Raw genomic sequence first — 23,683 nt, 5'->3', positions numbered from 1 at the left:
AATCTCTCGCCTTCTGATGTCGTTGGCATAATTACTTCTTTAAAGGACTTTCAGAATGAACAGACCAGTATCACCGCCAGTATTGGTAGCAAATGACAAAATGTGGGATGATGTTTAGGATTTCTTTACAGCTGTATGTGTCCTTAACATGAACCCCTTTCTCTGAGGAAATTTTTGCTTTTTGTTTTTTAAGATGATTGGTCCGAAAAACCTTTTCCATGTGATTCGACACCAACTTGTGTCAACTCATGTGTTGGGTTGATTTTGCATTTTTAAAACTTGAACTTGTTCTTTTGTTGTGGTTTTATCTTCAGTTTGGTAAAAGATTTATATACTTCCAGTGTGAAAGCTGTGTAACAAGGGAGTAGGTCTCCTTTCCAGCCCACTTCCTGGTATCTCTGGGGTTTAATTGTTGATCTGCAGCCTTTCCTGTGCAGATATAAAGCAAACGCGTGTGTTCGGATTCCCGGAGTCTTACACGGAAGTTCTGACAGAGTGGAGCATCTCGTGTGTAGCCTGGGGCGTTGCACCTCAGCCTGAGTGTCCTGCTTCTGCCTCCACTTGGTGAGGGGAGGCGTCCTCCTCCTCGGCCGAGATGTGGACGGGCTACATGCCGCGTGGGAGCTGCAGGAAGCCACGCCGTGCATCCCTGTACTCTGTGCCCTGTGGCCCCGCCCCCAGCCCGCTGGCAGCCCGCCCCCCAGGCGTGGGGGACGTGGGTGGGTCTGCGGGTGCGGCTGCGCTGTGCCCGGTCACACCCAGAGCGAGAACGGGGCAGGGGCCGGTGTGGGGGGGTGGGGGGTGCGCCTTCTCGCCTTTTCGAGGCTGCCCTAGGAAGGGCGCCTTGGAGCAGAAGTGGGCCCATAACCCGTGTGTCTGCTTGGGGGCCCGGAAGTCCCCCCGCTGGGGAGGCCAGTCTGCACGGGGGGTCAGGCAGCCGCCCTGGGGGCTGGAGGGGCGGCCTGTTGGCCCGCGAGGGCTTGACCCACAGGAGCGCTCCATGCCGGCCGCGCCCTGTGCCCCCTTCTCCCGTCGGGCGGTCGCTCTCCTCTCTGTCCCCTCCGGTCCCCAGAGCCTCCGTGGCCCTAGCCGTGGGCAGCCTCAGTGGGCGCGGACTGCGGTGCCCTCTGCCCACCTGGCTCCAGGCACTCGTCCTGGTTCTGTGCCAGGGGATACACGCCTGGGCCTCCTACTGGTGGCTTTACTTTTACCTGAAGTATGGTTGATTGACACGTGGTTTCTGTCTCTAAGCAAAGTGACTCAGTTACGCACACGCCGTTCTTCCCGCGTCCGTCTCCGTTACCGTGGCCACAGAGCGTTTTGCGGGGCTGCGTGCCTCGTTTACACCGTAACAGTGCGCGCCTGCTGAGCCCCGGCTCCTGGTCCATCCCTTCCCCACCCCCACCCCCACCCCTTGGCAACCACAGGTCTGTCTGTGGTATGTCTGTGAGTCTGTTTCTACTTCATAGATTAGTTCCTCTGTCATATTTTGCATTCTAGATATAAACGATAGCATGTGGGATTTGTTCTCTCTGTCTGACTTAACTCGGCTCAGTGTGGTCGCCTCTGGGTCCATCCGTGTTGGTCTAGACGGTGCGGTTTCCCCCTCTTCTGGACTGGCGGTCTGTTGTGCGTGCACCATGTCCCCTTTGCCGCTCCTCTGCTGATGGGCACTCGGCTGCTCCCCTGTCCTGGCTGCCGTGCAGGGTGCTGGTGTGAGTGCCGGGTCGTGCATCTGTTCGAGTCCTGCTCTCCTCTGGCTGTCCGGGGCGGGACTCCTGGGGCTAATCGTAGTCCTGTTTTTAGTTTTTTTGAGGACCCTCCACACTGTTCTCCGTGGTAGCTGCACCAGTGTGGGTTCCCATCAGCAGGGTAGGAGGGCTCCCTTTTCTCCACGCCCTCTCCAGCATTTGTTGTTTGTGGATTTTTTAATGAACTGGTTGCTTTGTAACCGGCTTGCTCTTGATTTGGAAGTAGAAAAAGCTCAGCAGATCCTTTTGAGGTTCCTCTGACCCAGAAGTTGGCCTTACAGAGTCAGCTCTCGACCTGGCCGGCTCCCCGTCCCTGGCTCCTCGCCTTGGCCACCTCGTTTCTGAGCTTCCTTTAGCCCGCACTTCCCTTGCTCCCCACTTGCCACCCTGCTGCCCTTCGGGGGCCAGCCTGCTCAGGTGATTTGGGGACTTCTTTCCTCCCAGAAATTGAGGGGCATCAGGAGGGGGCGTGTTGAGCACCCCTTCCTCGCATCCCACCCCTCACTACCTGCCCTGTGGCCTCCTGGGCCTTTCCCCCGTTTTCCTCTGATTCCCCAGCTGAGGACACGCTGGTGGCGGTTTGAGATGGATGAGGGCTGACGTGGTTAGAAGGTGAGTTATGTGTCGAGTCTCAGAGACCCCCTTGGTGTGTCGCCTGAGAGCCGTTCTCTGTGCCCTGCGGTGGGTCCCTGTGACTTAGGAGGGGCTTGAGAGAGCAGGCGGGCCAAAGCTCTGCCCTCTGTCTGCCTCGCAGGGTGGTTCAGCTTCTCTGAAAGAAGAGTTTCCTTACAAACATCCCTTCGTTGCCCCCAGGACAAGCTCACAGTAGTGATTTCCCGGAACGCCCAGGAGTGAGTGTCCTTGGTTACAAAGAGGACAGTCCGTGAAAGGCAGGCCCTGCTGGGCGGAACGCCGGAACCAGGAGGGCCGTGGGCAGGGGCCTTCACCTGCCTCCCTGAGTGACGCTGCACCCTCTCCCGGACCTCGCAGTGAATTCTCGGGGGTGGGGGGTGGCCACCCAGATTTGCATGTAAATACCATGTCAGTAGCGTAACAGCAGCAGGCGTGGGAAAAGCGGAAGTGCTTCTCCAAACAGAGGCGAGACTAGAGCGGCCCTGCCCTCCCGGGCCTGCTTCCGAGGTGCCCTGTGACGCTGGGCAGGCCCTGCTGTGGAAGGGGGGGTGTTTGAGGCGCCCCCACCCTTGCAGGGTTGACAGCAGGCTGGAGGAGCAGCGGCTTCTGTTGTCTGGATACCTTCCTGGTTTCTCTTTCTGTCTGCCTTTCTCTGGCCTGGGGGAGCCAAGCTCTGCTGGCCTCTCCCGAGGGATGGATTCCAGAGGAGGCTGAGCTGGATGGATGGACAGACGGCTCAGTTGCCTTCTCTGCCCCCAGGAGGACCTCAGAGGGGCTGGGGTGGGAAGGGGCGTCACTTGCCTCACTTCTGCTCTGAGCTTCAACTGCTTCCTGTTTTTACTTTCAGGACGAATACCTTTCTCTGGTGGCCAGGCTCATTATTCATTTTCGAGATATCCGTAAGTAAAACGTCACATCTGTGGGTGGTGTGATCACCGTGGGAGGGCTGTTTGGACAATGCCAGCTTTCTGGGAGCTTCTTCACGGCTTCGCACCTCGTCCCGTGTTTCCCAGCCTCCCAGAGCTTCAGCCTGGACCCTGCTGGTGTGGCCCGAGGGAGGTGTTAGCGTCCGGGGGTCTGTGCTGGACTGCTCTCATTGCCTGTCTGTTTGACCTCCCCTCTTCAAGGACTGCTGCTTTGATCTCTAGGCAGTTCCTAAATGCGCAGAGTCCACCCTGGAACACACACTTCCTTCCCTGATATCTGGGTTTTTTTTCTTTGACCCACGGAGGCTGGACCTAACCGTGTTCCCGTCAGGCTGGACGCTTCTGGGGCCAGCTTCCTCAGTACCGCCCGCGTCCTGCCCTGGTGAGGCCTGGCCTGCATCCTGGCTTCTCTCGGGGCCGCTCCAGGCTTCCAGCCACAGCGCCTCCTGCCAGCCTGCCGTGTGCGCCCGCAGGAGGCGGCACCTCCCACACAGCCCTGTGGGGCGGCTGCGGCTCCACCGTCCCTCACCTCAGATGCAGGGAGACGCCGGGGCCCCGGAGTCCCTGCAGGGCCACTGCGCCCTCCCACACTGACTTCTTAGACTGACTTCACTTTCTTTGCCATGTTTGGGGCTGTCCCGTGGTGTTTGGAACAAGAGGAGCCACCACCAGAAGACTGGGGCCTGAGCTGTCTGTCCTGACAAGGGCTCAGCCTGACGGGCTGCGGGGCCCACGTGGGAGCTGGCCCTGGCACTTGCCTTTTCGGGGGTGCCCACGGCGGCCTCGCCCCGGGGGAGGGTGGAACTGCTGTAGCCGCTCCCCGCCAGCGCCAGGGCAGGCTGGATCCAGCTTCTAAGCAGTCTTGGACAGACTCAGTGTCCTCATCCAGAAGACGCGACGCCGCCCCGAGCGGGCTGGAAACAGGGCTCTCAGCCCCCGGCCGCCCTCAGCCTCTCGTGTGCCAGCACTGCCGGCGGCGGGGCACACACGTGCACGTGTTCACACTCAGACGCTGAAGCCCCGAAGTGCGTTTTGTCTAGTTTCTAGGCAGAGTCGAGTCAGTGTTAGAAAATGACCTCTGGGCAAATGCTTACTGCACTGACTTAGCGTGGAAATATGTGATTATATAAAACTGTTTACTCTGGTTTCTTTTCTTTTTTCTTCTTTTTAACATAGATAACAAGAAATCTCAAGCATCTGTCAGTGGTAAGAGTTTCTCTTTTCTGAAGTTTTTCCCCACCTCAGCGTGGGCGGCAGGGCCGGGATGCTGGGAGCCGTGGGCGGGGTTGCTCTGTGCTGGGAGGAGCAGGTTCCCAGAGGGACGCCAACCCCCACCCGGCCTCCCCTAGCCTCAACGCCAAGCGGCAGCGCCCCCGTCCCATTCCTCGCGGCAGACTCACGTGGCGGCTGGGGCTTGTCTAGACCCTGGAGCTCTCCGGGTGGTAACTCGTGTGCAAAGAGGTGCTTTCAGTGCAGTCCTCTCTGGGAACGTTTCCTAGAGAATAGCTGTGAATTCACCTTAAGTTACAAAGTTTCTTTGCAAGCTGAGTTGTCATTATTAATTCCATTTTTTAATTGCAAGGTTTTATCACATGGGAGAGCCCTGTTGATTTAGCCCAGGTCTCCCTGAGCAAGCTGCCAGTGAAGGGGTTTGGCTGACCCCAGCGCCCCAGGCGGGAGTAGCCGGGGGGGTGCTGGGGGGTGGCAGGGGGCAGGCCGGGGTCGGTGCGCCCGACCAGAGGGCGTCTGGGTTCTGGTGTTGGACGAGCACCCTGGGGCGCTGGGTTCTGTGGCAGGGTGCTGGCCGGGCCACTCCACCTGTGGGTGGCCATGGGCTGCTGTGACAGAGCCTCGGCTCCTCCCCAGGTACTGGCTGCTGGCCCAGCATCTCAGGCCTTCCCACACTTGTTCTCGGGGCTCTTTCCCGAGAGCTGCTCCTCCGTGGGGTCCTGCCCAGACTTAGCAGAGGTGGGCTTCTGGTGCGCATGGGACTTGTCCCCTCTCTGGGGGGAGACCAGCCCCCAGGCTCTGCTGACTGCAGAAGGGCCCTTGACCCCGTTTTCTCTGGGTGTGCCGCTGTGTCTCACCCCTGGGAGGGGCCTCCATCCAAGAGTGGCGGAGCCCCACGGGCTGGCTCGCCCCAGTTCCAGGCCTGCTGTGGGCTGGGCTCCTGCCTGGAGGGGCCCCGGCCACTCAGCGTTTGGGGCACTGAGGGCATCAAGCCTGAGGTGGGAGGAAGTGTGGACTCAGGAAGGCTTCCTGGCCCACAAGCCTGGACCAGGTCGGAGGGCACTGGCCTGAGACACACGCCCTGTGCCCCGCAGACCCCATGAATGCGCTGCAGAGCCTGACGGGCGGGCCCACCGCAGGAGCCGCCGGCCTCGGCCTTCCTACTCGGGGCCCGGGCCAGGCCCTGGGCGGGATGGGCGGCTTGGGGGCCATGGGCCAGCCAATGCCGCTGTCGGGGCAGCCGCCTCCGGGCACCTCTGGGATGGCCCCCCACAACATGGCTGTTGTGTCCACGGCCGCTCCGCAGAGTGAGTACATGGGTGGAGCAGGGGACACCCAGCCTCTGCCTCCGGGGGGGGGGGGGGACCCCAGCCCTGGGGCTGTGCTCTGTCTCAGGGCTCCTGCCCCACCCGCTCCGGGGGCAGCAGTGCGCTCCAGGACTGGCCTGGCCCCAGGCCTCGGAGGGTGGGGAGAGAGGCTGCACTGTGCTCCTGGCCCCTCTGGGAGTTGCAGAGGAACCGAGCCCCTGTGCCTCCCCCAGCTCCCACCGTAACACCCTGGCCGTGTCCCCAGAGCCTCCGCAGGGCCGTGCGCTCAGGCCGACTGCACTCTGACGCACTCTGGGCGTGCACGTGTGTGGCTCGGGGAGGTCTCATCAGGTGTGGAAGGGAGTCAGCACACGGAGCCTCCCCGCCAGCCGGCCGTCCTGGCTTCGCCCTTTAGCCCTGAGCCGGGCAGCCGCTCGTCTGTTCTCGGCCTCAGTAATCTCTGGCAAGTGTTGCATCAATGGAATCGTGCGATATTTATGTTTTTGAGACTGTCTTTTTCACTTGGCATAACGCCCTTAGGGCCTCCAGCTTGTGCCTGTCGTTCCTGCCTTCTCACTGCTGAGGAAGGTTCTGGGGCTGCGGTCCATTCATTGACTCAGCCTTGGAGGACAGGCGGGTTGTTTCTCTTTGGGCTGTTAAACTAAAGCCAGTGTGAGCGCTCGCGTTCCGGGCGCTCTGTGCCCACGTGTTTGGCCTCGTGGCCCTCCCGGGAACCCCGGGAACAGGGCCGCCGTGGCCCCGGTGCGCGGTTCTCTGCCCGTGTGCTCCGTAAGGTCCCCTCACTTCTCCGAGGCCGGCCACACCCTCACGCCCCTAGCCACCCCCACCCCCAGAGCTTCATTTTTTCTCCTTACTGAGTCCTGCCTTGTGACACCTGGCTCCCTGCTTGGCTCTTCATCTTGAGCTCCACGTCCCCTCTCGTCAGCACAGGCGCACACGTGCACAGGCGCACACAGGGCGGCCTTCAGAAGGCTGCTCTGCCTCCTTTTCATGTACTACTCTGGTATACCATTGAATTTCTCTTTTTCACAAACTTAGATTTTATAATAAAACACAGTTTTGAATTGGATGAGCTTAGTGTGAGTTGCAGTCTCACTCCCGAGACTGTCGGCCCAGCGGGGAAGTGCTGGTGCCAGCCTGCACCCTCCCTGGCCCGACCTTGGCCACGTCCTGCGTCGGCCCCTGAGGGGCCCGGAGGGCGTTCTGTGGCCTCTGCCCTCGTGTCTCACTGCTGCCCCCGCAGAACCCCCTGTGACCTCTGGGGCCTGGTCTGCCTGAGGCAGGTGTGTGCCTGAGGGCACTTGCCACCCTTTTTCACACCTCCGAACGCTGCCATGGAATTCAGGCTGCTCAGGCCCTAGTGCCATGCCCCAGAGTGTAGGCCCTGGGTCCAGGGTTTGACCAGGGCACCCAAAGGCAGTCCAGAGCCCACTAGGCACCTCCTGGTGGCCTGGGTTAGTGACAGGGAACACCCTGCAACTGGGTGAGGCTGGGCTTTTAGACTCAGCATATTTTTGTTCCTCGAAGAGTTTTATGTCGTGTGTTTGAGACCAACTTTAAAAATCAGCCTTGTTTCCGGATTTCTGGAATCTGGGTGCCCAGGAGCCCTGGCCCCGGCTGACTGGGTCCTGGGTGGCCTGTGTTTGGGCTGCGGGTCTGTCCCTGCAGGGTGGGTATGGCACCCGTGGCATCCCCAGCTGCGCTGCAGACAGGGCTGGGCTGGAGGGGAGTCTCCAGGGCAGGCGGTGTGCGCGGTCAGCAGGCTTGGAGGGAAGCAGGCTCGCCTCCCGGAGGAGCAGAGACGGTAACGAGCTGTGGAGATCTCCAGGGCTGTAGCTTTGTTAGGTGTCAGCGCAGGTGCGGAAGGAGGTGGGGTCTGGACTTCAAGGGAATGAGTGCTGTGACACTGTGTCGGGAGTGGCCGAGCAGAGGTGGCCCGTAACCGCGGAGAGCCTGTAGGTGTGAGAGTGACTGGGAGAGGAAAGCGGGTGAATAAAAGGCTAGTTACAGCCGGAGAAAGAGCTTGTGGACTGGAAGCTGCATTTGAAGGCGTTACCCAGAATGGAGCCTAGAGCAGAGGCCTTGGGAGCAGGAGGCTGAGAAGCGGAGGCTGAAGTCAGAAGTGCGGCTGGCATCACAGGGCGGCCCAGAGCAGAGGGGGCGAGGGGGTGGCGGCCAGGGAGCCCAGGGCTCCATGCAGGTTCCACGGGCACCACACCCCAGCCAGCCCGTGCGCCACAGGACACCAGAGGCCAGAAGGCAGTCTCGACAGCTGTCTGTCAAGGCAGGAGCGCGCGGCAGACTCAGGGATGGAGTCACAAGCCCCTTGGGGTTGTTAGCGCCCCAGGTGCAGAGCCGCCAGCAGAGCCAAGGAGGCTTCCCTGGAAGGGAAGTGAACACACAGGCATGCTTGCTTTCCCTCACCACCGTCTCTGACCTCTCAGACCATCCTTCCCAAGACACCAGGTCTAAATGGGAGAAGCAGCAACTTCCACACAAGGGTATCCACAGGCGTACGTCTAAGCCAGTGACTCTCGGCAGCTCTGCACCCTGAGGGCTGTCTGCAGTGTGGGACGGGTGGGCTGTCGCAGCTTGTACGGGCAGGCTCCTGGTGTCCGACGGGCAGAGACCAGAGGTGGTGCTGGGTGTCTTCCGTGTCCGGGGCGGCCCCCGGCACAGCGTGCTCTGGCCTTGTGTCAGGAGGGGCACAGCGGGGCATCCTTTCTGTAAACAGAGATTGCCTCCGTGCCACGGTCCTCGGAGCTGCCCTCCACAGGTCCCCGGTCTGTGATAGATCGCTGCATCTGGAGCCAGCATGGGTGCCTCCTGTAGCCGGGGAGACAGATGCAGAGCAGCAGAGCCGGGGCCCCGTCGAGCTCCCGAGGCTGCGCCCTGGCCGCTTTTCTGCCCTGTCTCTTCCCGCAGGCCCGCTCTGTGAGCGTCAGACAGATAGGCACCGAGCCAAGCTGAGTCAGCAGCGGGGGCAGCACGGGCCCAGGTCTGTCGTGTGCGTGGAAAAACCTCCTTTAAAAATATTTAGAGAGGAGTCCAAGGTCCTTATATTTAGGCAAGAGGTTTAAGTATGGATAAACTTTATACTTTTTAAAATTAACTATAGTAATTGTAAGAGTCGTTGCTAAAACAATAGAAGTAGTTTGTCAATTCCATATCAATAGGAAAAGCTGGAATGAGATTGACACTACAAAAACCCAGACAACATTTAAAAATCAACGCAAGCATCCGACAAAATAGAATTCAGAAGAGGAAGAGACTGTATATGTCAGTTATATGTCAGTAAAGCTGAGAGACTTAGAAGGGGAAAGGCAGACGTAGGTAAGTTGAAAACTATAGGTAATCGCTGTGAATGTGAAGAGAGAGGCTTTCCTGCTGAGGCTGGATGGAAACGAGAGGGGAGGGTACAGCTCCTTAATCCCGACAGGAGAGCCCTGAGATACATGCCGCAGAAGACTTCAGACAAAGATGCGGTGGGCCAGTCTCCTCCCAGAGAGTTAACCAGACAAAAGTGATCAACTGGGAGAACCGAAGGGTGTGGTGGGAAGCGTGCTCAGGAAGGGGTCTGCGTGGCCGTGCTCCACACGCCGACGCTTTCAGCCGTGCCTGCTGTGTGCTTCATCCAGCATTCACAGTGGCCGTGTCACTAGAGACGGGGTCATCTTGGCAGCTGCTGAGGGCTGGCATGAGCGCCTGTGGTGTCCGAGCTGCGCCAGGTCGTGACCACAGGGCTGGCCAAACCTCGCCTGGGGAGAAAACGGTGTAGAGCTTAAACCGGATGCTCAGACGGGCACACGTCTTCCTGCGTTAGGACGTTCTAGTTCTCCACGGTGCCACTGTTGCAGGAGATTGGACAAAGGGACAGAGTGCCCGTGCCCCGCCTCTTCATCTTTACTGGGTCGCTCAGTGGTAAAGAATCTGCCTGTCAAGCAGGAGACACAGCTTCCACCCCCTGGAGCAGTAAGTGGCGACCCACTCCAGTGTTCTTCCCTGGAGAATTCCATAGACAGAGGAGCCTGGAGGGCTATAGTCCATGGGGTCACAAGAGAGTCAGGTGGGACTTTGTGACTAGAGAACAACAAAGTTCACGCACCCTTTTTTGCGCTCTGGGAGTACAGTGTTCAGGAGATTCATGAAGGTTCGTGGCTTCAAACTTGAAACATTTTCATCACCTGAAAAGAGACTGCGTCACTGAAAATCTTGTGAATGATTATTCCTTTTTACTTTTTTGGCTGTGCCACGCATCGCGTGGGATCTTACTTCCCCAACCAGAGATCAGACCCACATCCCTTGCAGGGGAAGTGCAGAGTCTTAACCACTGGACCACCAGGGATGTGTCTGACTGGTGGCTTTTATCAGCATTATTTTTAACCACCATAAAGTGGACACAACCCAGATGTCCATCAGCTGATGGACAGGTAACACAAAATGTGGGGAACCCATATAGTGGAGTACTGTCTGGCCCTGAAGAGAAAGGGAATACGGATCTGAGGTACAGCATGGGTGAGCCTCATAAATGCAGCGCTGAGGGGAAGGAGCCGGTCACAAAAGGCCCCAGTGTGTCCAGAGCCGGGGGCTCCATCGAGGCAGGAAGCAGATAGATGGTGCCGTACTGGGCCTCCTGGTTGGCGTGTTCCCTCCTGCCCCTTCATTACAGTAGAGTGGATCCAGTTACTACAGAGTAGATTGGGTTCCTGTGGAGTGGATCAGGTTTCTGTCGACTGGATCACAGTTCCTGTGGAGTGGATCAGGTTCCTGTAGAGTGGATCACAGTTACTGAGGAGTGGATTGGGTCCTTGTAGAGTAGATCATAGTTACTGAGGAGTGGATTGGGTCCCTGTAGAGTGGATCACTAGCTTTGTTCGTAGTGATGCTTTCTGAGGCCCACTTGACTTCACATTCCAAGATGTCTGGCTCTAGGTCACTACGAACAAAGCTAGGGGAGGTGATGGAATTCCAGTTGAGCTGTTCCAAGTCCTGAAAGATGATGCTGTGAAAGTGCTGCACTCAATATGCCAGCAAATTTGGAAAACTCAGCAGTGGCCACAGGACTGGAAAAAGTCAGTTTTCATTCCAATCCTAAAGAAAGGCAATGTCAGAGAGTGCTCAAACTACCGCACAATAGCACTCATCTCACATGCTAGTAAAGTAATATTCAAAATTCTCCAAGCCAGGCTTCAGCAATATGTGAACCGTGAACTTCCTGATGTTCAAGTTGGTTTTAGAAAAGGCAGAGGAACCAGAGATCAAATTGCCAACATCCGCTGTATCATGGAAAAAGCAAGAGAGTTCCAGAAAAACATCTACTTCTGCTTTATTGACTATGCCAAAGCCTTTGACTGTGTGGATCACAATAAACTGTGGAAAATTCTGAAAGAGATGGGAATACCAGACCACCTGATCTGCCTCTTGAGAAATCTGTATGCAGGTCAGGAAGCAACAATTAGAACTGGACATGGAACAACAGACTGGTTCCAAATAGGAAAAGGAGTACGTCAAGGCTGTATATTGTCACCCTGCTTATTTAACTTATATGCAGAGTACATCATGAGAAACGCTGGGCTGGAAGAAGCACAAGCTGGAATCAAGATTGCCGGGAGAAATATCAGTAACCTCAGATATGCAGATGACACCACCGTTATGGTAGAAAGTGAAGAGGAACTCAAAAGCCTCTTGATGAAAGTGAAAGTGGAGAGTGAAAAAGTTGGCTTAAAGCTCAACATTCAGAAAACGAAGATCATGGCATCCAGTCCCATCACTTCATGGGAAATAGATGGGGAAACAGTGGAAACAGTGTCAGACTTTATTTTTTTGGGCTCCAAAATCACTACAGATGGTGACTGCAGCCATGAAATTAAAAGACGCTTACTCCTTGGACGGAAAGTTATGTCCAACCTAGATGGCATATTCAAAAGCAGAGATATTACTTTGCCAACAAAGTTTCGTCTAGTCAAGGCTATGGTTTTTCCTGTGGTCATGTATGGATGTGAGAGTTGGACTGTGAAGAAGGCTGAGCGCCGAAGAATTGATGCTTTTGAACTGTGGTGTTGGAGAAGACTCTTGAGAGTCCCTTGGACTGCAAGGAGATCCAACCAGTCCATTCTGAAGGAGATCAGCCCTGGGATTTCTTTGGAAGGAATGATGCTAAAGCTGAAACTCCAGTACTTTGGCCACCTCATGCGGAAGAGTTGACTCATTGGAAAAGTCTCTGATGCTGGGAGGCACTGGGGGCAGGAGAAGAAGGGGACGATGGAGGATGAGATGGCTGGATGGCATCACTGACTTGATGGACATGAATCTGGGTGAACTCCAGGAGTTGGTGATGGACAGGGAGGCCAGGAGTTGGTGATGGACAGGGAGGCCTGGCGTGCTGCTGTTCATGCGGTCACAGAGTCGGACACGACTGAGCGACTGAACTGAACTCAGAGTGGATCACAGTTACTGAGGAGTGGATCGGGTCCCTGTAGAGTGGATCACAGTTACTGAGGAGTGGATCGGGTCCCTGTAGAGTGGATCACAGTTACTGAGGAGTGGATCGGGTCCCTGTAGAGTGGATCACAGTTTCTGAGGAGTGGATCGGGTCCCTGTAGAGTGGATCACAGTTACTGAGGAGTGGATCGGGTCCCTGTAGAGTGGATCACAGTTTCTGAGGAGTGGATCGGGTCCCTGTAGAGTGGATCACAGTTACTGAGGAGTGGATCGGGTCCCTGTAGAGTGGATCACAGTTTCTGAGGAGTGGATCGGGTCCCTGTAGAGTGGATCACAGTTTCTGAGGAGTGGATCGGGTCCCTGTAGAGTGGATCACAGTTTCTGAGGAGTGGATCGGGTCCCTGTAGAGTGGATCACAGTTTCTGAGGAGTGGATCGGGTCCCTGTAGAGTGGATCACAGTTTCTGAGGAGTGGATCGGGTCCCTGTAGAGTGGATCACAGTTACTGAGGAGTGGATCGGGTCCCTGTAGAGTGGATCACAGTTACTGAGGAGTGGATCGGGTCCCTGTAGAGTGGATCACAGTTACTGAGGAGTGGATCGGGTCCCTGTAGAGTGGATCACAGTTACTGAGGAGTGGATCGGGTCCCTGTAGAGTGGATCACAGTTACTGAGGAGTGGATCGGGTCCCTGTAGAGTGGATCACAGTTTCTGAGGAGTGGATCGGGTCCCTGTAGAGTGGATCACAGTTACTGAGGAGTGGATCGGGTCCCTGTAGAGTGGATCACAGTTTCTGAGGAGTGGATCGGGTCCCTGTAGAGTGGATCACAGTTACTGAGGAGTGGATCGGGTCCCTGTAGAGTGGATCACAGTTTCTGAGGAGTGGATCGGGTCCCTGTAGAGTGGATCACAGTTTCTGAGGAGTGGATCGGGTCCCTGTAGAGTGGATCACAGTTACTGAGGAGTGGATCGGGTCCCTGTAGAGTGGATCACAGTTTCTGAGGAGTGGATCGGGTCCCTGTAGAGTGGATCACAGTTACTGAGGAGTGGATCGGGTCCCTGTAGAGTGGATCACAGTTTCTGAGGAGTGGATCGGGTCCCTGTAGAGTGGATCACAGTTACTGAGGAGTGGATCGGGTCCCTGTAGAGTGGATCACAGTTTCTGAGGAGTGGATCGGGTCCCTGTAGAGTGGATCACAGTTACTGAGGAGTGGATCGGGTCCCTGTAGAGTGGATCACAGTTTCTGAGGAGTGGATCGGGTCCCTGTAGAGTGGATCACAGTTACTGAGGAGTGGATCGGGTCCCTGTAGAGTGGATCACAGTTTCTGAGGAGTGGATCGGGTCCCTGTAGAGTGGATCACAGTTTCTGAGGAGTGGATCGGGTCCTTGTAGAGTGGATCACAGTTACTGAGGAGTGGATCGGGTCCCTGTAGAGTGGATCACAGTTTCTGAGGAGTGGATCGGGTCCCTGTAGAGTGGATCACAGTTTCTGAGGAGTGGATCGGGTCCCTGTAGAGTGAATCACAGTTTCTGAGGAGTGGATCAGGTCCCTGTAGAGTGGATCACAGTTACTGAGGAGTGGATCGGGTCCCTGTAGAGTGAATCACAGTTTCTGAGGAGTGGATCGGGTCCCTGTAGAGTGGATCACAGTTACTGTAGAGTGGATGTTGGTGCTAAGTGCTGGCCTTGGCACCCGTCCCTCCCGTGCTGGCGGGGGTGCACCTCTCCCAGCTGCACCCGGGACAAGCGCCCCACCCGTCTGTCTCCAGCCCAGCTGCAGCTCCAGCAGGTGGCGCTGCAGCAGCAGCAGCAGCAGTTCCAGGCGCAGCAGCAGGTGGCGCTGCAGCAGCAGCAGCAGCAGCAGCAGTTCCAGGCGCAGCAGAGCGCCATGCAGCAGCAGTTCCAGGCGGCCGTGCAGCAGCAGCAGCAGCTCCAGCAGCAGCAGCACCTGATCAAGCTGCACCAGCAGAACCAGCAGCAGGTACCGGCCTCGAGCCCCCGAGCCCGGGCGGGGGGCTCCTGGATGCAGGCAGCCACGGCGAGGCAACCCTCGACGGGAAGGCTGGCCAGGGCCGCGGGTCCTCTGAGCACGTCCAGGCCTCCTGTCCGCCCTGTCCCTGAGAGTTCTGGTGTCTGGACGCCGCACTCGTCGTCCCATGCGGGTGGCTGTGTCACAGGAAAAGCTCTTCTCTCGCACGTGGTCTCAGTCAGTGTGCTGACGGGCTAAGCGTGTCCCGCTCCAGCCTGTTGTAGGTGGGGGAGGGAAGCCCCAAAGGACCCACCCTTGGCCACCTGCTCCCGGCCTGGGCTTGCGCCTCCTTTCCCACAGCCCCTCTCCCGGGCTGACGGGGTCTTCAGACCCATCTCTCCCCCTCATCCTGAAGCTGGCCCTGTGCCCACTTTCGGGGCCACACAGGCAGCCCTGGAAGGGGCTCCCGAAGTCTGTGGTCAGCCGAGCGTTGCCCAGCTTCTCTGGGGCTGTACCTACACCTGACCCCTTACCACGCCCTCTGGACCCCTCCCTGGACCCTGCCTTTGTCCCCTCAGGCTTCAGACGGGCCAGTGTCCGTGGCCAGGGCCCTGTGACGCTGGGAGTCCCTCTGCCCCCGGGAGCGCTGCTGGGCCAGGCCACAAGCTGATGGGATTGCTTATTCTGCCCCAGATGCAGCAGCAGCAACTACAGCGCATGGCACAGCTGCAACTGCAGCAGCAGCAGCAGCAGCAGGCTCTCCAGGCCCAGCCGCCCATCCAGCAGCCGCCGCTGCAGCAGCCCCCGCCCCCGCCCTCGCAGGCCCTGCCTCAGCAGCTGCAGCCCCCGCAGCACCACCAGGCCCCGCCGCAACCCCCGCCACAGTCACAGCCACAGCCTTTGGTGTCACAGGCTCCGGCCCTCCCGGGGCAGATGCTGTACACCCAGCCGCAGCTGAAACTGGTGAGTAGCCGGTGTCACGCAGCCGGGGCCCTCCTCCCGGTGTCCCCAGGGCTGTGGATGGCAGGCCCTCTTCCGGCACCAGGACTCACCCTGGCACCCCCGCCCTGGCCCCCACGTGCCGCTCAGCAAAGGAGCGTGCGTCCCACCAGCTGCCGCACCCCATGGCAATGCCCTTCCTGCCAGGAGGCACCTTGTCTTCCAAGCATCCTGGCTGATTTGGTGGAGGCCAAGGGCATCGTAAGGTTGTGGGTGAGAAGGTGGATGGCCGCACCTGCATTCTCACTGTGGCGGAGGGCATGCCACCTGCCCGGCCCACGACCACTCGGGGTTCTGTCCTGAGCAGAGGTCGTGACAGTGTTTTTGAGGAAGGCGTAAGATATTATCTTGTCATGCACCTGTGCAAAAACAGATCCGTGTCTGTAAATGGGGACATCACAGGGAAGACAGCATCGTACCCAGTCGGGGATGTTCGCTGTGCCAGGAGCCATCTTAACGTGTTTTTCGGCTTGCTTCTTGCTTTTTGCCTTTTCTCTTCGCCCTTCGCTGGGTGAGGTGGTGCAAAGCTGCACCTGAACCATGAGGTGGGCGACTCGGAGGCCCCCAGGCACAGGCTGCAGGGCTGGGGGTCCTGAGCAGGGTCCCGTCAGCAGGAGCCCTCTGGCCTAGGTTCTTCCGAGGAGTCGGGGCTGCGAGCAGGGCTCTCGGGGCCGTCAGCGCCCTGGGCTCGCCGCAGCAGCTGCTGGTGGTGTGGTGTGGTGGCCCGTTGGGGCAGACTTCTCATTGGAGTCGGGGAGGCAGGGCTCCACTCTACCGACTCAGAGCCAGGCTGCGTGGGCGCTGCCAGTGAGCCCCAGGTGAGGGTTGACTGGTAGCGGACGTCAGCCGGGGAAGCGGCAGGAGCCCCTCCTCGGCCCTGGCCTGGTGGCTGCAGGTCGCTGCTCCTCCCTCCGCAGGTCCGGGCTCCAATGGTCGTCCAGCAGCCGCAGGTGCAGCCCCAGGTCCCGCCGCAGACAGCAGTGCCCACGGCCCAGGCCTCGCAGATAGTGGGTCCCGGAGTCCAGGTGAGGGCCCTGCGCCCAGGCTCTGGGGGCATCAGCCAGTGCCCATCACCCGTGGACAGCGGGCTTCTGGCTGGATCGGGCCGGTCCCGGGGTCCTCAGGGCAGCTCCGCCGGCGTGTCTGGGTTTGAGCTGCACAGGGCACGTGCCATGCCCACCCCACACCGCCCCAGGTCTTCCCTCTTGCCTCCTTCCCCAGCGTGTGATGGGGTGGGGGGCGGGGGCCACATGCTCTCTTCCCGCCTCAGCTCTGAGCATGGAGCTGGGGGCCGTTGCTCCAGAGACCAGGAGGCGTCCTCCAGCAGTCAGCCCTGACTTCCGGGACTCACCCCTGGGTGCCCACCCCCTGCACATCGATGTCTATGGACGGAAGGGCCTCCCGGCCTTGCCCAGGAGCGGCCACAGTCTCTTTGGTGTCTGGGGTGGGGGCCAGGCCTTGTGACTTCTCCACAGGCCCCCTCGCCCCCCAGCCTGTGTCCAGACATGGTCTTGCTTCTTCTTGTCTCCCACCCACAGCAGCTCAGGAGGGCGTTGACTCAGCAGGTGTGCCGTGGTGAGACCCGTGCGCCCACGGGCTTCTGCCCACCACCCCCCCCCCACCCGTGGCCGTGTCAGCCGAGCGCCGTGTTTGGGCCGGGATGCCGCGTGTCCCTTAGCGTCCAGCCTGGCCCTGTGGCTCGAGTCTGGGGGAGCGTGCTGATGGGGTTCCCACAGCCTTTGGAGGGGCTCTGTGACCTCCCCGTCCTCCTCGGCTCACCCACACGTGACCTCGTGTGAAGCAGACTGCCAGCATCACCTCTGCAGCCAGGGCAGGACTGCGGGCCCCGTGTGCCCACATCAGCCACTTCCTCTGCCACCACTCTGTCCAGGCCTCGTCCGCAGGCCTCCTGGGGCTCCCTGCTCTCAGGGTGCGCTCCGTTCCCCTTCCCAGCGGTCACGCCGCCTTTGCTTCTGCTGGAGTTTGGTGCGGCCTGCGTGGCACTTGGTCGTTTCGAGGGGGGCTTGGATTTGTGACCTGTCCCAGCAGAGTGCAGAGAGCTGACGGCAGAGCTCAGGTGGGGGCAGAGCTCAGGTGGGGACGTGGGGTGCAGCAGTGGGGAGGGGCGGGGTCACCCCTCCTCCCGCAGGGTTTGGAGTTCTGAGGATTGGCCTTCGGGATAGGGGGCGTGCCCATGGCCTGCCTGCGATGGAGGCCAGCCTGGGTGTCTACGCCCAGGGCTCCCAGGTCTGCCCCCCGGGTGGGGCACTCGTGGGGCCTGGTGGGCTGGCCTCGCTGCACGCTCGTCTAGCAGCGGTGGGTGTGAGAAGAGCCCTGGGGGAATCTCTGCTTCCTCAGCCCTTCTTTGCAGCCTCGGTGGTAGCAGTGCACAAGACGGAGACACGTCTGACCCAACACTAGGAAGTCAGCGTGGGTGGGGGAGGAGGGGCTGAGGGGCAGGCAGGAAGCACGGGTGGGAGCCCGCTTGGTGGCTTTTCTTTCCTCCTCACGTTTCCGCAAAAGTCAGGCTCTCCTGGACGCCGTCCCCAGGGCCACGTCGCCGCTCGTGGCCGTGGACATTTCCTCTGGAGCGGGTCCTGCCACCCCCGTCCCCATCTGGTTCTTGGGTCTGGAGGATTTTACCGTTAGCAGTAGTGGGTGGCGCTTCTCGGAGTGACTCCGGGGCACTTGGGGCTTCGGTCGTACCAGCCCCGGCTGGAGCCTGGGACCCGGGTGTCTGAGGACGACCGGGCACCCATCTGGATGCCTGGCTTTGGCGGTAACTCCAGAGAGGAGAGCATCCTGGGGGCCACAGACTAGGACCCAGGAGCACTCCCCTCCCGCACAGGCCGCCCCGCCCCTCCTCCAGCCCCGCCCCGCCCCTCCTCCAGCCCCGCCCCGCCCCTCCAGCCCCGCCTGCGGGGCGGGTGTTTTGATTCCCAGGCATCAGGCTGCCTCCTGGAGCCTGCCTGGGCGGGCTTCGTTTCGCTTCATCCTAACGGTTTTGAGCGCAGGCAGGCCCAGCTCTCCAGGAACCAGCCTAGGGCCTCAGACCCCAGACTGAGAGCTCTCATCAGGGCAAGCCAGGCCAGCCTTGATGCCTCCAGAGGTGCAGTTGACGAGGAGGGGGCTGTCAGCTTGTGCTGGGACGCGGGGGGCAGTGGGAGGCTGCAGTCGTCCAGGGAAAGGTGGGCAGAGGTGGAGGGGCCTGGGCCAGGCCGTGCTGGGGGAGCGGGCGGGGAGGGTGGCCTCGGGCAGTCTGGTGGGGTCTGGGCTCCTGTGAGTGCTCCTCCGTCTTCCCTGACTCAACAGCCACCAGGCAGAGTGGCCCTCAGCCGGCATTCGCGGCGCCAGGTGAAGAGTGCAGGCCAGGCCTGCAGAGTGCGGCGGGTGGGCTGGAGGGCGGCTGGGAGCTGCCTCCAGGGAGACGCTCGGCACACAGGAGGTGGCCGCAGTGTTGCGGACGCCCTGAGCGAAGCCAGCAGGGCCTGCGGAAGCGTCCCGTGTGGTGAGGGGCCAGGCTCTGTGCACTCTGCAGGCTCTGCTCGAGGCCGCTCTGGGGGCCCATTCCAGGGCCTGGTGGGCCGCTGTCTGCCCGGCCGGGACTAGCACGTGTCTGGGCAGAAAGCGGTCTGCACATGCTCGCGTTCCTAGTCCTGGGCGTGTGACCGCCTCCCTTGGTGTTCACAGACAGACGTGGTGGCGTCCTAGTGGGAGAGTGGGGCGGGAACCCGCCGCCTCCGCGCGACGAGGGCTGCAGGGAGAGGGTGACCCTGAGCGCTCTGCGCTCTCTGCTTGTGGCAGGGGTTGCTCGGCTGCCAGACTGCAGCTCTGGCCTGGGCGCTGGCAAGGGAGACACGGGGCGACGGCATGGCACAGCCTCCGCACTGCCCTGCTGCCCGGCTTGTCCTTGCGGCCCAAGGGGTCACGGAGGCTTTGGGAGGTCAGCCCACCCATCACTGTCCGTGGCCCTCGCTGGCCTCCCCTGCCCACAGGCTCCCGCACGCACAAGGCGGGGGCCTGGCACACCGTGTCCCCACTCAAGCCTCAGGCTCTGCCAGTCCAGGGCCAGCCCTGCTGCCAGCGCGCGGGCCACGTGTGTGGCGGGGCGCACTGCGTGGGTGTTTGAGAGGCGGTGGCAGAGGGGCCGCGGGGGTGCGCAGGGCGGCTCAGCAGGCGCGCCCTCCCCGCAGGTCAGCCAGAGCAGCCTCACCGTGCTGTCGTCGCCGTCGCCGGGCCAGCAGGTGCACACCCCGCAGTCGATGCCGCCTCCCCCGCAGCCATCCCCGCAGCCTGGCCCGCCCAGCTCGCAGCCCAACTCCAACGTCAGGTAGGCCCGGCCCCACCCCTCCAGTCCGCCCTGGCCCCGCCCCGCCCCCTGCCCGGCTCACCTGTCTCCTCTCTGCCAGCTCCGGCCCCGCCCCGTCCCCCAGCAGCTTCCTGCCCAGCCCCTCTCCACAGCCTTCCCAGAGCCCAGTGACGGCGCGCACCCCGCAGAACTTCAGCGTCCCCTCCCCAGGACCACTGAACACCCCCGGTAAGTGGGGCTCGGGTCGGGCCCAGCCACGCCCTCCACGGGCCGGGCCACGCTCACCAGGCCGTGTCCTGTAGTGAACCCCAGCTCCGTCATGAGCCCCGCGGGCTCCAGCCAGGCCGAGGAGCAGCAGTACCTGGACAAGCTGAAGCAGCTGTCCAAGTACATCGAGCCGCTGCGCCGCATGATCAACAAGATCGACAAGAACGAAGGTGGGCCTGTGGGCCAGCGGGCTAGGCAGGGTGGGGCAGGGCAGGGACCCCGGCCCGTCTGAGGATCCGCTTCTTCCCCAGACAGGAAAAAGGACCTGAGTAAGATGAAGAGCCTGCTGGACATCCTGACGGACCCCTCCAAACGGTGAGCCTTGGCGCCCAGCCTGTGGGGACAGGGCTGCTCCCACCACTCAAAGAGGGTCCTGCCCCGTGGCCCTCACGGCCCTCTTGCTGGCCTGGCCCCCAACGTGCGGGTGGCCTTGGGCTGGAGACGCTGCTAGTGCCCACGTGTGCAGAAAGGGCGCTGACCTCACAGGCGCTGGCTGTGGGAGGGACCGGACCATCTGAGAGGGGCTCGAAGGCAGGGCCACGCCCTCACATCCCTTGCTTCTCCCACGGGCCACGGAGCTGCTGAGGCCAGAGCTCGGCCAGCACCCCCTGCAGGTGGCCTGGCCTGGGACCCTGTCCTCTCCTGGAGCCTTTGGCTCAGGCGAGGCCCCCTTCTGGAACATCCTCCCTGTTCTGCTCACGTGGGCAGAACGCTGGGCACTGAGGGGCCCTGTGGGAGGTGGACGGCCCTCTGGCCTCTCAAAGTAGTCGGGTGGGGCCAGGGGCCTGGCCTGCATCCTCCCTTGGCCCATCACGGTGTGCCTTGTCCTGGGCGTGGGGCTGCCCTGCCTCAGACTTCGGGCCTGGGAACAGCGCGTGGGCTGGCGGGCTCCTGGGAGTGGTGCCGGTGGCCCAGGCCCCAGCCCGCTCCGTCCAGAGAAGGCCAGACTGTCCGTGGCTGGGCAGAGACCTGGGAGCTCTCGGCTCCCCGTCCCCCGCACAGAGGGCCAGCCCCGTCGTCCTCCCTCAGGTGCCCGCTGAAGACGCTGCAGAAATGTGAGATCGCCCTGGAGAAGCTTAAGAACGACATGGCGGTGGTGAGTGGGCTGCCGTGCCTGGCGCTGTTCGTAGGGTCGTGGGCATCCCTGGTGGTCAGGGCTCACCACGGTCTAACCATGAGCTGGAGCCTGCAGCCTGAGGGGGCGGGGGCCGTACCCGGTGCAGTGGGCTGAGGTGAGGACGTGATGGGAAGCTCTGGCTGCGGCTCGCAGTGCACGGCTCTCGTGGCCCACGGGCCTGGCCGGGCTGCCGTGGAGCGTCCGGGCCCGCCCGCCCCGTCTGTGGTGTGGAGCTTGTGCGGAAGCCAGGAAGGTCGGCTGGGCGAGGACGAGGGCCGGGGTCCACGAGTGGGCTGCTGACCCCACCGTCCTGCTGCAGCCCACGCCCCCGCCGCCCCCAGTGCCCCCCACCAAGCAGCAGTACCTGTGCCAGCCGCTTCTGGATGCTGTTCTGGCCAACATCCGCTCACCCGTCTTCAACCACTCCCTGTACCGCACGTTCGTGCCGGCCATGACGGCCATCCACGGCCCGCCCATCACGTGCGTACCCGCGGGGCTTGGTGGGCGGCCAGGCCAGGCCAGGCCGTGGCCCAGCCAGGGGCTCAGCATGGCTGCCTCCTCCAGGGCCCCGGTGGTGTCCACCCGAAAGCGGAAGTTTGAAGAGGATGAGCGGCAGACCATCCCCAACGTGCTCCAGGGGGAGGTGGCGCGGCTGGACCCCAAGTTCCTGGTGAACTTAGATCCTTCGCACTGCAGCAGCAACGGCGCCGTCCACCTGATATGCAAGCTGGGTGAGCGCGGGGCCGGGCTGGCGGGACGCCTGCTCGCCCAGCCCCGCCCTCCTGGAATCTGCCCGCTGTCTTCTGGGCCCACGCGTGAGAGCAGGCGCACTTGCCTGGGGGCGGGCCCTGAGCCTGCCTGCTCTCATCCCTGCCCCCACCCCGGGCACGGAAGCCCCTTCCCTCCCGTCCAGCTGCAGCTCCGGGTCTCTGAGGAGACGGGAAGCGCGGGAGTCAGTGCCTGGGCTCCGCACTGGCCTCTGCAGGGCCTCCAGGCCTGGTGGGCGCTGCCGGGTCACAGGTGCCCCCGTGTGTTGCAGATGACAAGGATCTCCCCAGCGTGCCACCGCTGGAGCTCAGCGTGCCTGCCGACTACCCCGCCCAGAGCCCGCTGTGGATCAATCGGCAGTGGCAGTACGGTGGGTGACTGGGGGGCAGGCACCCGGCGTTCCTCCACGAGCCCCTGCCCTCCTGCCCTCTTCCTCGGTGGACGGAGCAGGTGGCCGCGCAGGCCCACGGGGAGGGGAGGCTCCCTGCCCACCACACCCCTGCAGTGCTGAACAGCCGGCTCAGGGCTGAGGCTGTCCCAGCAGCCCCGTGGGTCTCTGTGAGGCTCCTGAGGACCCATCTGCAGGACAGGCCCCGGGAACACCCCATTGGTGGAGACGTTCCTCCCCGGGCTCAGGGCTGGCCTGTAGAGGACCAGGCCCTGAGGGCAGTCCCCGGTCCAGCTGTCCGCTGGCGTATGGGAGCTGGCACCCAGGCCCCGGGCTGGGGAGGGCAGCGGGGGTCCTGGCAGAGGCTCACGGCCGCCCTTCTCTGCAGACGCCAACCCCTTCCTGCAGTCCGTGCACCAGTGCATGACCTCGCGGCTGCTGCAGCTCCCTGACAAGCACTCGGTCACGGCCCTGCTCAACACCTGGGCCCAGAGTGTCCACCAGGCCTGCCTCTCAGCCGCGTAGCCGCACCGCCGCTGCATGTCCGGCTTCCGCCCTCCAGGGGCCACGGGGCAGCTGGCAGCCTCCTCGGCCCCATGTCAGACGTTCACAATGCTGGCTTCCTTAGAGAGCCTGGACCTCGGTTAGCTCTTCTGCTTTCCCTCCGCCTCGGGACCAGCTACAGGCTTCCATGTGTGGAGAGGCCCCGGCCACACCCCGGCCCTGCGCTCGTGGGCTGCTGTCCCCTGCAGGGCCCATGTCTACTTGGTGTGAGCCTTGTGTGTGTGCCGGAAAGCCTTCTGCTGTTTCCCAGGGGGCGTGCAGGACATAGGAGACCCTGAAGATGCACGCAGAGCTCCCTGACCGCAATTCGGGTTCAGGGTGGCCACGGGGAGCCCCGGGGTCGGGCGCTGGCTGCAGGGCCCTGCCACCACCGGGGCCTCACACCTCGCCACCCCCTCCCGCCAGGCCTGGAGCCCGCTTGGGTCAGGATGCTGTTCTTGGACCCAGCGTTCTGAGAGACTGAGGGCCCCTGCCAGGGCGTTGGGCAGCTGGCCCTCGCTGATGAGAGGTTCCCTCTTTTTGTATGTGCATTACCGTGTCTTCTGTGGTTCTTATAATAAATTTATCATTCCTGTGTTTGTCATGAATTTGTCACTGTGTCTCCCCACCCCCCCCACCCCCCGTGAGCCCGGGGCCCTCTGTCCAGTGAGGGGCGCTGTCGGGGCGGAGCGAGGTCCCCCACTGTGGAGGGGGGACGCCCAGACTCCGTGGGGCTGGGAGGACTGTCCTGCCAGGCAGGGGTCCGAGCCGAAGCTGTCAGTCTGGCAGACAAGGGTGTCCTGCGGCCATTGCCGGGCAGGCCAGCATCCTGGGGGGGACCTTGCCCCGCAGCCATGGCCCCAGCCCTTGGTGGAGGAAGGTGGGCCGGGCAGGGCCGCTCACCAGCTGTCTGTGCCTGTGCACACAGGACGGGGTCTCGCTCGGGTGCCTGGAAGGCAGCCCCCTGCGCCCTGGGAGGAGCGTGTGGGCGGTGTCTGAGCTTGTCTTCTTCCAG

At 61.6% G+C, this 23,683-nt stretch overlaps 1 protein-coding gene across 5 annotated transcripts in view; it reads left to right on the top strand.

The window, feature by feature from the left end:
- Positions 1–23,267, top strand: part of MED15 (mediator complex subunit 15) — a 45,791-nt gene extending 22,524 nt beyond the window's left edge. The window contains exons 3-17 of one of the 5 annotated variants that reach the window (XM_070769997.1): positions 3,232–3,283; positions 4,487–4,516; positions 5,635–5,847; positions 14,078–14,289; positions 14,971–15,240; positions 16,194–16,301; positions 19,470–19,606; positions 19,686–19,813; positions 19,888–20,022; positions 20,104–20,167; positions 20,882–20,948; positions 21,289–21,449; positions 21,534–21,700; positions 22,009–22,107; positions 22,514–23,267. In XM_070769997.1, the coding sequence (XP_070626098.1) occupies positions 3,232–3,283; positions 4,487–4,516; positions 5,635–5,847; positions 14,078–14,289; positions 14,971–15,240; positions 16,194–16,301; positions 19,470–19,606; positions 19,686–19,813; positions 19,888–20,022; positions 20,104–20,167; positions 20,882–20,948; positions 21,289–21,449; positions 21,534–21,700; positions 22,009–22,107; positions 22,514–22,650 (1,980 nt within the window). In that variant the 3' untranslated portion in view covers positions 22,651–23,267. Of the gene's footprint in view, positions 1–3,231; positions 3,284–4,486; positions 4,517–5,634; positions 5,848–14,077; positions 14,290–14,970; positions 15,241–16,193; positions 16,302–19,469; positions 19,607–19,685; positions 19,814–19,887; positions 20,023–20,103; positions 20,168–20,881; positions 20,949–21,288; positions 21,450–21,533; positions 22,108–22,513 lie in introns of all 5 variants that reach the window. The other 4 variants (XM_070769999.1, XM_070769995.1, XM_070769998.1 and 1 more) reach the window with 4 other exon arrangements.
- Positions 23,268–23,683: the final 416 nt, after the last annotated feature.

This window comes from Bos indicus, chromosome 17 (assembly GCF_029378745.1).
Source record: "Bos indicus isolate NIAB-ARS_2022 breed Sahiwal x Tharparkar chromosome 17, NIAB-ARS_B.indTharparkar_mat_pri_1.0, whole genome shotgun sequence".
Classification (NCBI taxonomy): Eukaryota; Metazoa; Chordata; class Mammalia; order Artiodactyla; family Bovidae; genus Bos; species Bos indicus.
This window is presented reverse-complemented; position numbering and strand designations above follow the sequence as displayed.